The following is a 14,318-nucleotide window of genomic DNA, read 5'->3' as shown; positions in this document are numbered from 1 at the left end:
TAAAAGTAAACAAACAATTTGTACATTTTCGGGTAGTTGTAACATTTATTGGTTAACCAACCAAATACGAAACGGCCTGGATCTGTCAATGAGTAACCTGATTTTAACCTACATTATTTGATCATGTAATGTTTTCATCTACCCTCAACTGGCTTAAGGAGCCATTTGATGGTAGATTCTGTTTACTTTTATTTAACTGAGGCTCCCATACAACAAATGTGTTTTTTTGCCGTTTTTTCGTAATGCTACGAAACCCTTCGTGCGCGAGTCCGACTCGTACTTGGCCGGTTTTTTTTTTTATCTTTCAACATATCTAGGCCCGATCGAAGCTGAGTTCGGCTTAATGCCTGTCGTCAGTCAAAGCGAGGCCGACAATAACTTTTGGTATTTGGTCGCACGACGCTTAATCAATATGCGATCGTGCATTACCCATATCAAATACATTTTATTGTTAAACAGAGCTAGAAGAATGTGTGAGTTGATTTTTAACTGCCATAAAAATTCTTAATGACAACAACAGGTTCAAAGATCATTCAATCAGTTAAATAGCTCCCTCTAACTAAGAGCTTGAATTAATTTAAAAAAAATATGAGACTGAATAATGATTTAATTAATAATATTCTATAAAGGATTTTTTTACAATAAATTCATATTTAGTCTGGTCACATTTTTCAACCTTTTATACTTATTACTACAAAACTAAAACACTGGCAAATCCCGAGTTTCGACTTCAGATAATAAGCGTGGAATTGTTAATTGTTCAATTTTAGATATACATATTTTGTTTGTGTTTACAATTATGATGTTATAATTACTTATGTGTATAGTTTACTAGGTCGATTTGTGTACAAATGGCCCCATAATACTATCATTATAAAATAAAATAAAAAACTATTTATTTCCCCAGATATCTCTCTTCGAGAGCATAAAGCCGCTGTTCAGCAACAAGCCCCTGATCGTGGTGCTCAACAAGATGGACGTGATCCAGCCTGAAGAGCTCGCACCGGCCAAGAGACAGCTCATCGAAGAGCTGGAGGCCCGCTGTGCCAAGAATCCAGTTAAGTGAGTATATCTACTTCACCTATCCTATCCTACCTTATACTCTGTATCTTTAGGTATTTAAATAAAAGTAAACCCTTAAATGGCTCCTTAAGCCATTTGAGGGTAGATGAAAACATTACATGATCAAATAATGTAGGTTAAAGTCTGGTTGTTCAGTGACTGATTCAGGCGGTTTTGCATTTGGTTGGTTAACCAATACATGTTATAGCTACCCGAAAATTTCAAAATTGTTTGTTTACTTTCATTTAAATACGTAAAGACACAGACTATACAGACACACTAAGACACACTAAGTTCGCCCATGGTATAATAATATACTCCGCCTGGTACTCCATTCCGAGATTCGCGTATGACCTAACTGACACGCGCCTACGTCATCATGCTGTTTACAGGTTCTCAAACTTTGAAATGTGGGAGAATTTTAACCAACGGTGAAAATTATTTTAACGGCATTAATTTTAAGTTATTCATGTAGAAACATAGTAGAATAAAACAAATCTAATGTATTAAATTAAACTTTATTTATCTATACAAGACAAACGTTTAAAAAACTAATTCACAGTTACACATTAATTACCAAGCTTACGACGTGAAAAGTTTGGAAAACACTGCGACTGCTGACACTGAGCGAGAAGGAAATAACAATTAACACGCGTTCGACAAGGATGACGGTCAGGGCATGAAGTTATCTAGATCCGAATTGTCAAATGTCCACAGCGCTATCCTGTGTTGCCAGTAGTATAAAGAGAATTACCCGAAAGTCTGAAATTTCTTTCGTGAATCGGAAGATATTGCTAACGAGTAATTAAAAATGACGTGTTATTGTAAAATTTAAGCTAAAATACATATAAATGAAAATTATAAAATTATAAATAAATATTTTAACTTATTAACCATAGGTATAATGTACCCATGTAACATGTTATGTTGAAATAAAGTGGCAATGTTATTGTGACGTAATCGCGTGTCACTCTGGGAATGGAAGACCATGTTTTATTAGACCATGAGTTCGCCTTTGTACTTCTTACTAATTGTATGTTATTTTTGATATGTCTTTTTGTACAATAAAGAGTTTACTACTACTACTACTACTATAGTTCCTAGTTATAGTTGTTCGCGAACTCCCGCGGCTCCATCATTTTGAATAATTTCCAAAAAAAGGATCAAATTTACCCTCCCATAGAAAATGGACCAGCTAAAATGTATGAAATTGCCTAATATTTTTTTCGCGATTTCGGGGTTGGTCCCATAGTAAAAGTTGCTCAGTATAATCCCAAAACCTCCCTGGCAACGGGAATGCACTTATTTTTTGGCAACCCTGTATATGTCAATGTTTAAGGCGACGGTAGCGGTGGGTAAAATATCAGATTCTGTCAATTTACCCCATTTCACACACAAGCGCAATTCACGCACACTACCTCACTTTACTGGGACAGGTCAGTGACCCATCATGTTTTTTTAAGATTGGACTTTTAGTTTAGTATTGACCACTAGCCTCCTTTTAGGGTAAAAGCATTCCATTTAAAGATGAAAGAGAAACAATGCATTTAATCTTGCTTTCCTTCTCTGTTCATGTCACACGTGACGTACCTATTTAATTCATTTGATTGTTGACTGTTTTACTACCTACTATTGCTTTGTCGAGATACGCGTTTTGTACAATTAAAGCGAATAAAACAAGATGTCATTAAGTCAGATGTAAAATGTTATTTACTACTCTATACGGTTTTTCATAAGGTGCAAAATCCATTCAATATGAATTTAAATAAATAAAGTTTCAGCAGGGTGGCAATTCCATTTTGGCGGATAAAGCGAAACAGAATAGTTCTATCGAACCTGCTTACAAATTTTCACGAGAATCAGTTGAGAAATGTGATCTGCAAAGGAGAACATACAAAAGCATTTTTGCCCAAGCTGAAACTGAGACCTTTGCTAACGCTCGGCCAATGATGGTTTAGGTACACCTATAAAAAATGATTGTCCCTGCTGTAATTTTAATATCTTTATATTTCAACCGGTATAGTTTTACCTTCAAAAATAATCGGTATCGCTAAACAATAGCGGTACCTTACTACTTATACGTTCACGAAATCGGTATCTGCATAACTTGATTGTTAGTAAACTAACCTGGAAAATAATCTCAAAATCACCGAAACATTTATGTACAGTCACCTGCAATAATATGTTACGTCATTAGCGCCAACTTTGCCTCCAGGGAAACTTTGCCCAAAACGACAATTTTAAAGAAATTCGTTAATGTAGAAAAATTGATAATAGTTATGGCCACCCTGCTGTTTTTAGTAGAAAATTGGTTATATTTCTGACAAAGTATATGCCAAACTTGTGCATAACTTGACTTGGGAATTTTGAGTTTGAGCGAGTTGTATAATATAGGGTATATTTCGGCGGGCAAAAAATTGATAAATAATGAATGCAAGTAGAAAAAATTGAGAACCCTTTGACAAATATTTCCGGGTTTCAGTTATAACACATGAAGCATAGATTATGTCTATTGAGATTTAAACTAATAAGGCCTAAATACACAAAAGTTTTAGCGGTGGGCAAAGTAATCCGGTAATTTGGCATCCATACCAACATTGCCCACCACCAAAAACGGATTAGGGTTGTCACTTTCATCTAATTTACCCAACTTCGCAAGTAAAAGAAGGTTATGTTTGTACACTAAAATAAGTTTATAAATATATACTGTATTTAATTTGTCTTATTATCCTTTATTTAGATGTTTTATCCCGTTAACGAATGAAAACACAACAAAAATCATATTTTTGGTCATTAAACTATTGTAACAGATTTTCTCAAAAGTGACAACCCTAGCCTTTGTAAAATGCTTAGGCGAGCCTTATTTGGAAATGGGCAAAAACGGGTAGGCAACATTGCCCAGCAAATTTATTTAAAAGTTTTTACACTTATCGCTAAGTTATTAACAGGGAATGGTAGGATTGCCCAAAACCTTTAAGTGATCCTTAGACATCATCATCATATATACGAGCTGTATTTGAATACCAAATTGACTTGGGCAATGTTGGCGAAAACCCCGGATATTTTTTTATTTGCCCGCCCTCTAAAACGCAAAAAAATGGGTAAAAACACGATAAAAAAATGTTTTCTTCACATAAACTGATGCGTTTGATCACAATGGACGTGCTGAGCAAAAAAAAGTCATATGATGTGATTTTTTTTGAGAAATTCGTGTTTAAAAAAAAAGCGGGCAAAGTTGATGATAATGAGTAATGACGGTACCTACTCTTCGAAGGTCGCAAAAATATGTGACATGCTCTTATGGTTCTACAAATAAGATCGTGTCAGATATTTTTGCGGCCTTCGTTGTGTAACATAAATTGCAGGTGACTGTACATTTGGAATAATTATTTTATTTAGTTTCAACGGAAGTTTCAAGTTTAGTACGAAAATACTTCAGATATGCAATATGCACAAAATGTAGACCTAATCGAAATAAAACATTGCTTTTTATAGTAAATTTATAAAACATTCGATACATAGGTATACATAACAATAACCAGGCAACAACGCTATTGGCCTGTAAGCTTCATCTCGGTCTCCAAAGCCGCAAAAACTTGCTAGTACTTAGTGCTGGTCTAGCCTTTATTTTTTCTTGAAGATTTTCAGAGAACAGCACGTACACGCATTATACATATAGACGGAACGAACGGCATAATCATAATAATTTATTCGTCGCAATCCATGGTATTACAGATCTAGTTACAAGACTTTCAGGTATTACTTATACGAATTACATAACTCTTCCTGTTAATAGGCAATATTTTAATATAAAAGTTCTATAATATAATACAAGATTACAGTTGTCATCAAAATTCATTGACATACAGAAGTCAAATACGTTTTTAAAATGACGCAAAATGATACCAGCATAATAAAAATTGATCCCAATCAGTAAAGATGAGTCTTTAAACTTTTTTCATTTTAAGCGAGTTTTGAAGGAAGATAATACTTAAATTCGACTGTAATCGTATTATTTTAAGATAGTTTACTGCGGTTTTCAACAATAATGACCCGTAAATAACAGCAAATGAAATTTAAATGAGACGCGAGCTGATATTTATGTACCCTATTTTTTGAAATACATTTTATCTACTGGTATGCTTTCTCGTGTGCGTATATGATTTAATGTCAATATAATTGTCAAAAGCAAGAAAATCGAGCTGTCATTTTCATTTGAAGAAGTACACGTGTGCTCCGGTGTAGCCCCAACGGGCATCTGACTTGAAGAAGAATTTTGAGTGATGTCGTCAATGTATGGAAATTGTTCGAAAGTTTACATTTGAGATTGAATTTCTGTGTTGTCTTTGTGAGTAAAAATATAAATCGATAATAAATTGGTAGCTGAATTATCTAGCTTCCAAAATCATACAATAATTCAATTACTGTCAAAGACAAAATTGTTTTGCTTCTGTCTCAAACGGAACTCCATATTTTGATTTTTTGATACTTTTAGTGTCGATTTGTAGAGAATAACAGCAAATTAAAAATATAATGGCATAAAGAGTCGGTACACGGTTTCTTCGTGAATAAATTTACGTGTAATTTAATGCAATTATCAAACATTTATTGAACAAATTATGGTTACAAAGTGAGGTCTAAATCGAAAACGTCATATACCGGCCCCTTAATACGTTTTTGGCCCGATCGAAGCTGAGTCAAATATATAGATGTTTGGTGTCAGTCAAAGCGCGGCCTACAGTATAGTTTGACATATGGTCGCACGACACATCACCAATATGACATCGTGCATTACCCATGTCAAATACAAATGAATACTGTTTTATAAACAGCCATTAAAAAAACCGGCCAAGTGCGAGTCGGAATCGCGCACGAAGGGTTCCATACCATTACGCAAAAAACGGTAAAAATATCAAGTTTGTTGTATGGGAGCCCCACTTATTAGGGTCCGTACCCAAAGGGTAAAACGGACCCTATTACTAAGACTCCGCTGTCCGTCCGTCCGTCTGTCACCAGGCTGTATCTCACGAACCGTGATAGCTAGACAGTTGAAATTTTCACAGATGATGTATTTCTGATGCCGCTATAACAACAAATACTAAAAACAATAAAATAAGATTTAAGTGGGGCTCCCATACAACAAACGTGATTTGTGACCGAAGTTAAGCAACGTCGGGCGAGGTCAGTACTTGCACAGTATAAGAACAGTAGTGAATCTTCATAGAAATGTGCCGCTGCCGGCTTGAATGTGTGCGTGCGCGCCGGGCGCCGTGTACGCACGCACTGCCACGCACACATTAGCATAATATACGGGGGAATACGGTGGCGGCAGTGTGGGCCGTACCGCGACTGTGATCGCGCGCATTCGAGTACGCTACCCGCCCGCTCGCATTTGTCTGCTCTGACGGTACGCCTTAATTTTTTTGATCATGACTATGAACAGAGGCAATAGTATAAGCAAAAAGAATAGATAGTATAGAGGGGTCCTGTCATTGTAAATTTTGTAGTCACTGTAAATTTACTGCCATCTATCGACACACGACTAAAACTCAAAATGAAAACGTATAAAGTTATCAAAAAATGTATATATATGGATAAATGATTTTATTATTTTTATATTATTTTGATCCATGTTCATTCACTGATATCTATGTGTTAAAATTGTTAAATATGAAACGGTGTCGTCACGCCATCTAGCCGAGGATAGGCTAAAGGTGTGTGCGCCATCTATTCGAGAATGACTTTTGCTTGAATTCCGAGGCACGTTTTTTCCTTAGACTTTATTCGTCTTATACGAAGTTACATATGTCTTTGGTATAAGTAAGGTACTAGATTGAAAAGCTTGATTATATCATTATTGTATACAATACTTTTTCTACGAATCAACAAAAATAATACTTTAAACTAGTAGAATCATACAAACAAACCAAACCAAAAGTATACAGCTAAGATACGGGAGCAGCCGCGATACCTTCATAAGGGCGGGTTGCACCAAACCACCTGCTAACGTAAGCACGGTTCGCTAAATTTTAACGCTGACGTGGGGGTCTTAACGATTGCTAAATAAAATGCGTTGCACCAACTATAAAATAACAGGACGTTAAAATTACTAATCGGTAATCGTATTGCCGTATTATGAACGCATTCCTACCAAAAATTTTATGGTAGAATTTTTATTTTATATAGCAACCCAGTCATAAATGCCAAACTGAGTTGTCAAAATTCTCAAAGAGAAAAGTTTTGTAGGCGCGAACTACACTTTCTTTGCAGATTTAAAATCTAAATATTCAACAATATAAGCCATTCCTGAATATATTTATGGTTATATATTAAAAACACTCTAAAGTGAAATGTCTGACTACGATTGTTGAATGGCCTAGCTAAAGTCGGAATCAAACAAGGAGCGACATTGCCCGGTAAGTTATCTTATTAATTTAATGCTTATAGCTGCTTCCTACTTCCAGTCCTTTCAGAGCCCTAAGCACAAGCATGCACAAGTGATTACTTGCGCTAACTAGGTACGCTATCTACAACTATGAAGCAAAGACGATAGTTAGGGAAAAAATTCCAATTATATTGTTGACAAAATAATGCATAACTGTTAGTAGCAGGCATTTGAGTTACTTTTGTACTTTAATTTAAAACTGCTTGGTCTAAGCATTAGTTGCCAAGCGGACCCCAGGCTCCCATGAGCCGTGGAAAATGCCGGGACAAACGCGAGGAATATGATGACTTATAATAATATCATGTTGCTTTCTTTTCAGGTTAGATTGACACCATATGATATGGAATACAAGATAAAAATTACACACAAGTGAATGAATTCAAGAAATCAACAAATTATACAATTAAATTAACCGGAAGAAACTTGTTACAAAAAATAAAGTACAATTAGAAATAGTAGTAGAATAGTAGTAGAATTAGAAATAGAAATATTATCTGAATTTCAATTTTGACAAGAAAATATATTGCTAGTTACCTTATCTACTTTATTTTCCATTTCATACTACTATCCTTTTTAGGTACTTAAGCAGTTTAGTGACCAATGGAGGTAAAGGGTTACCCGGAGAGTAGATAAAGAACTTATTTATTTTACAATTATATTTAAGGAGGTACCTACCTATCAGTTATTATATTTTCAGTCATACAGGTAACTTGGTTATTAACTATTTTATTTTCTTCGGGTGTAGATAAATAATTAAAAAGCCAGTATGGAGGGAAAACAAATAAAATAAAATAATTCAGACCGAGGGCCTTTTCTTGTGACAAATTCAGGGCTATTTAGGTACCTATGTTAGGTTTAAATGTTATGTATATAGGGACTTGAGGTAGGTTAATCAGTAGGTACTGTACTGGAACATTATTTCCAATACATGGCTAGGGTTAAATATATTTCAATGTATGACTGGTTGAACACAAATAAAATTCAGGTGACAAGAAAACAAGCCATATTATATTTTATTTGACCCAGGTATTGGTAGTTGTATTAAAGTTTTATAAATGTTGCTTTGTATTTTTAAAGTCACTGCAAATGTTTTTTGACTATAGTGGAAGAGCCCTACTTACAGAATACCTTGAATTTTGTCAATAGATATGCTTGTCAGATGCAGATAGGGGTATTGTTCCTTTCTGCATCTGACAAGCATATTATAAGTTCCTTTAAAACAACTCAGTTGTTCTCATGTATGTTCCATATTTCCAGAATAATTACTCTATTAAGCTTGACAGCCAGTATCGCCTTGGCACAGTAATATATATTTTAGCTTTTTTTATTACTTAGGAAAGCGGCATCCCTCGGGCATTTATTTTTATTTTATGCTAAAGCAACTTGCGGCCCACGAGCCTCCATGGCTATTTTGTATGTAATATTGACAAACGTCAATGTCTGATAAAGACATAAATATTAACAAAGTGCGGCCCGCGACTACTTTGTTAACAAATACAATATAAAAGTTAAACTTAGTTAGTTAACTACTATGTGGCCCTTGGCTGCTAAAAGGTTGCCGACCGCTGTGCTAAAGGATGCTTTGCCATACTATGTTGATAATGGGTGCGGGATCCTATTAGAAGCAACACAAATTGCACTTGTAGTTGTAATTGCAATTCAAATATAGATAGCTCCAAAAATAATATTATTTTAGTTTAATGCCTACTTGGAAAGTTGTTGTTAGGGTTATGAATAAGATTATGTTGTAAAAGCAAATAAAACCCAAGTATATAAGTAGGAGTTGAAGTATTATAATCACTTTTGCATTACACATTTTTGTCACTTGATTATAACCTATTAGTTATGCCAACTAGTCTGGAATTGTCCTAATACATTCCACACTTCACAAAACTTCACTTGCCATACTTCACAAAATACTTGATTTTATATTTCGCAATTTGTTTTATGTACGTTTATAGTTCTAAACATAGTTCACTTCTATAGCGGGTTACGATTTTCAGAGGCAGACTTGTAGATGGCTATAGGTGCCATCTCGCTGTTTTCGAATATCATAGTTCGTCCGTGGTGGATTTGTCCAAAGGATTTATCATTTTTATCTTGATTCCAATAATCAGAAGCCTTTAATTGGTTTTAATGACCATCCTGGCGACAAGTTAGTAGTGCCGACATTATAGTAGTATACCCTATAATGGACACGGAACCAGTAATGGGACAAAAAAACACAATTCCTCTAAAATAAGTATATAAAAGTAGTTTATAAACACTGGATATATTTTTATCATAAATAAGAGTCCTAGAGCTGATTATGTTTGAATTTTTATTAAATTCGGTTATTTTTTAAGAAATGTGCGTCAACCCAAAAGTTGTCGTGCCACTGAAAAAAAATATCACTAAAAATTCTTAACAACTTCGCTAAGAGAGGTGAGTTAATTTATTAAATTTTAATTAATTAATACTTGATGAAAACTAGAATGTGTTTTGTTAATTGCACTTACCATGAGATAAGGTATACAACACACTATGTTGTGACTCCACAGATGTAAAAAAATAGTGGTATTTGGCCCAATCCCATTATAGGAGCTGTAAAACTGCATACCTCCTATGATGGGACAATTGACATAATGATGCTTGCCATGCCATAATTTCATGTTTTAAACAATACAGAAGTAAAATGTAGTTACGAAATATGTCAACCAGGAGGTATTCTCGGACTTAGGATAAATTAATATCGTTTTTTCAAACTTTTATTTAACTTGCCTTGTTAGTTAGTGTGGGTCAAATCTTGGTAGCTGAATTTGACCCACTTTTCGATTTCCGATTCAGTTGAAATTTTGTGTAAGTACGTAATTAAGTATGCAAATCGGATGATAATGCAATATTATGATAACATGGACTTGATCTGATGATGGAGACAGGAGGTGGCCATGGGAACTTTATCGCAATAAACCCTAACTAATTGTGTTTAGGTATATTAGAATTGTCTCAATGGGTCTAATACAATAATAATTGGCTGTGGAAAGAAAAATACATTCAGCGATAAAAGCTTATATCAAAAATTGATTTTTTTGCCATAACTTATTCCCCATTTCAAAATTTTATACTGATAGAGCAATGTCCATTATAGGGGGCCCATTACTGGATCCACGTCCATTACCGGGGGCCCATTACTGGAGCTTTGGTGTCCATGACTGGAGAAAAAAAGCATAGTTTTAATTTGTTAATTATGTGGAAACTCATTGCAGTCAGGGGCGTATTTTGAGATTTCGCGCCCCGGGCCAATACGTTTGGCCGCCCCAGAAGTCAAGGAAGAAAAACAAAATGCAATTCGCCAGGGGCGCCATTCGGCCCATATGCCGCCCCTGGCGGATTGGCGCCCCGGGCCATGGCCCGGATGGCCCTAGGGTAAATACGCCCCTGATTGCAGTATCTTTGATACAACACGACTAAAACATGAAAGGCGGATAGGACTTTCATCTTTTAACACGCTAAGCGGAAGACCATTTACATGTACAAGGGAAATATCATAAATACTCCAAATTTCCTCTTAAATGTCCCATGACTGGTGCTGTTACTATATATGCCGTCGAGTTTCATCTGATGGGACGTATTTGTTAACCTGTGATAACGTCAATCTGGTCTTAACTCCAACTTTGAGTCATTTTGCACGCAATTTAAACTTAAAACACGCACATTTCTTTTAACCTATAAATAAATTAATGTATTTATGAAAGACGGATCGTCTCCCAATTATAATGACTTTTAGAGCCATTCATGTCAACTGTCACACGTTTTTGCGTTTACAAACTCCACATTTTATTGTTATTAACATTTTTTAATAATTAAAATAACATATTTCCTAAAATTATTGAAAAATCAAATATAAATTCATGAAATACGGACAAATTCAATAAAGTGCCGCCATTTTTATCAGGCGGTAAAATCGTTAACCAGTGGTCTACGACCGGTTAAGGGCAGCGTAACTTTTTAACAGACGTTAGGCGTGGTGCAACCCAAATATGCAGTTAGCGTTCGTTAGCGCCATCTTTAGCCATGATCAGCACATCAAATGGGCACGGTGCAACCCGCCCTAATACTGGTACGCGCCCTGGCCCCAATTTCACCACGGTGACAGGTGCGACAATTGTAAAATCACTGTTGCTGACGTCACAGGCATCCATGGGCTACGGTTACTACTTACCATCGGGCGGCCCGTATTCCTGTTTGCCACCATCATTGTATTATTTAAAAAAACTTTATTATATCGGAAAAAAACAGATATTTCTTTTGCGAAGTTTCTGACAATTGTCAAGATTTAGAAGAATTGTAGGTAATTCTTGACAGGTAATGAGTTATATGTCGGAATTTCGTGACAATTGTAGTGTTTCTTGTGACAATTGTCATAAACTTAGCAAAAGAAATATCAGTTTTTTTCGATATAATAAAGTTTTTTTTAATAAAACAATGATGGTGGCAAACAGGAATACGGCCCGCCCGATGGTAAGCGGTAACCGTAGCCCATGGATGCCTGTGACGTCAGCAACAGTGATGTTTTACAATTGTCGCACCTGTCACCGTGGTGAAATTGGAGCTTGGCCGCCGCGACCCGGCGGGCTGGTCAACGACACCTTCTCGTAACTCATGAGGCCCTGGTACTTGCTCCGCGCTAAATTCAATTTTTAGACAGTTGTTTTCTCGATGTTGGCCACCGTAGCCTATGGAGACTAACAAGCAACACTAAGTGGTTTTCGTAGTCTATGGATGTTGCTATATTAAGGGTGTCACATGCGCGTTTCTGATTTATGAACCAATTGTTTCTACTATACAACCTAAAATAAATAATTAATTTGAGCTATGGTTTTGTTTCGTCCTCTTGACCGCGGCGAGCTGTGATTGGTCATTTTCATTATAGTTGACTAAACTGTATCGAAATGAATATTATAGTTGAGTTGGGAGCCCGTACATTAAAAATACCCATTTGCAGTTTGGTATAAGAAATCTTAATTCAAAAATTACAGTCGTACAGTAGAAAAAAAATATAGTGTCTCAATAACGACTCCTCAAACCCGGACTTGTCATTCTTCATAATACCTACTTGCCCATGCTTCCCTAAAACCTTTTTACTATTAAAGTTATACGTAAGGATGAGAATTTACTTTAACCGCTAACAATAAAGCGTTCCGAACATGCAGAAACCGGAGGAATATTTTTCTGTATCGAATTTATAATTTTTTTAATAACTGCCATTTCCTAATGTTAATATTTAAAAAGCGTTTTATTTATACTTCATTTATGAATTGATAGAACATTTCATTATATTATAATAAATAGAAACGTAGTGCTACTCATAATACGCAAATAATATTTAACTAAAAATAAAAGTGACAACCCTAAGCGCCATCGCAAGAGTAGGCAAATAACTTGCCGAGCGGCCTTAGATTCACTACTGTTCTTAGTGTACTGTGGTACTTGGATAGGTGACCGTTTTTTTTGGCGTTTTTTGCATTATGGTACGGAAGCCTTCGTGCGCGAGTCCGACCCGCACTTGCCCGGTTTTTGTATTTGTTGTTATAGCGGCAACAGAAATACATCATCTGTGAAAATTTCAACTGCCTAGCTATCACGGTTCATGAGATACAGCCTGGTGACAGACAGACGGACGGACAGACAGGCAGACGGACAGTTGAGTCTTAGTAATAAGGTCCCGTTTTTACCCTTTAGGTACGGAACCCTAAAAAGGTAAACAAATAAAGAATTAGAATCCTCATGAAGGAATTGACACTTGATAGTATGAATAATTGTTTCTCCAGTGCCGACTCTAACTCCGAGCTCTCTACGGTCCCCGTGATGCGGACCTCCACGGTCACAGACGAGGGGGTCCAGGAGGTCAAGATCGAGGCCTGCGAGCGGCTGCTGGGACACAGGGTCACTGAGAAAATGCGCACTAAGAAGGTAACATACTCTTAGGGTGCAAGGGTCATGCGGACCTCCACGGCCACAGACGAGGGAGTCCAGGAGGTCAAGATAGAGGCTTGTGAGCGACTGCTGGGACACAGGGTCACTGAGAAAATGCGCACTAAGAAGGTAACATACTCTTAGGGTGCAAGGGTCATGCGGACCTCCACGGCCACAGACGAGGGAGTCCAGGAGGTCAAGATAGAGGCTTGTGAGCGACTGCTGGGACACAGGGTCACTGAGAAAATGCGCACTAAGAAGGTAACATACTCTTAGGGTGCAAGGGTCATGCGGACCTCCACGGCCACAGACGAGGGTGTCCAGGAGGTCAAGATAGAGGCTTGTGAGCGACTGCTGGGACACAGGGTCACTGAGAAAATGCGCACTAAGAAGGTAACATACTCTTAGGGTGCAAGGGTCATGCGGACCTCCACGGCCACAGGCGAGGGTGTCCAGGAGTCAAGATAGAGGCTTGCGAGCGGCTGTTGGGACACAGGGTCACTGAGAAAATGCGCACTAAGAAGGTAACATACTCTTAGGGTGCAAGGGTCATGCGGACCTCCACGGTCATAGACGAGGGGGTCCAGGAGGTCAAGATAAAGGCTTGTGAGCGACTGCTGGGACACAGGGTCACTGAGAAGATGCGCACTAAGAAGGTAACATACTCTTAGGGTACAAGGGTCATGCGGACCTCCACGGTCATAGACGAGGGGGTTCAGGAGGTCAAGATAGAGGCCTGTGAGGGGCTGCTGGGACACAGGGTCACTGAGAAAATGCGCACTAAGAAGGTAACATACTCTTAGGGTGCAAGGGTCATGCGGACCTCCACGGCCACAGGCGAGGGTGTCCAGGAGGT

At 37.1% G+C, this 14,318-nt stretch overlaps 1 protein-coding gene and 1 non-coding gene across 4 annotated transcripts in view; both read left to right on the top strand.

Moving 5' to 3' along the window:
* Positions 1 to 14,318, top strand: part of LOC134802931 (nucleolar GTP-binding protein 1) — a 34,948-nt gene that overhangs the window by 6,552 nt on the left and 14,078 nt on the right. For all 3 annotated transcript variants that reach the window (XM_063775658.1, XM_063775659.1, XM_063775660.1), the window contains 2 exons: positions 908 to 1,062; positions 13,318 to 13,459. In XM_063775658.1, the coding sequence (XP_063631728.1) occupies positions 908 to 1,062; positions 13,318 to 13,459 (297 nt within the window). The remainder of the gene's footprint in view (positions 1 to 907; positions 1,063 to 13,317; positions 13,460 to 14,318) is intronic.
* Positions 5,738 to 5,874, top strand: LOC134803019 (small nucleolar RNA SNORA16B/SNORA16A family). The gene has a single exon (XR_010145931.1). It is a non-coding gene; the product is annotated as a small nucleolar RNA SNORA16B/SNORA16A family (small nucleolar RNA).

This window comes from Cydia splendana, chromosome 25 (assembly GCF_910591565.1).
Source record: "Cydia splendana chromosome 25, ilCydSple1.2, whole genome shotgun sequence".
Classification (NCBI taxonomy): Eukaryota; Metazoa; Arthropoda; class Insecta; order Lepidoptera; family Tortricidae; genus Cydia; species Cydia splendana.
Note: the sequence above shows the minus strand (reverse complement) of the source record. Positions and strands in the feature narration are given on the sequence as shown.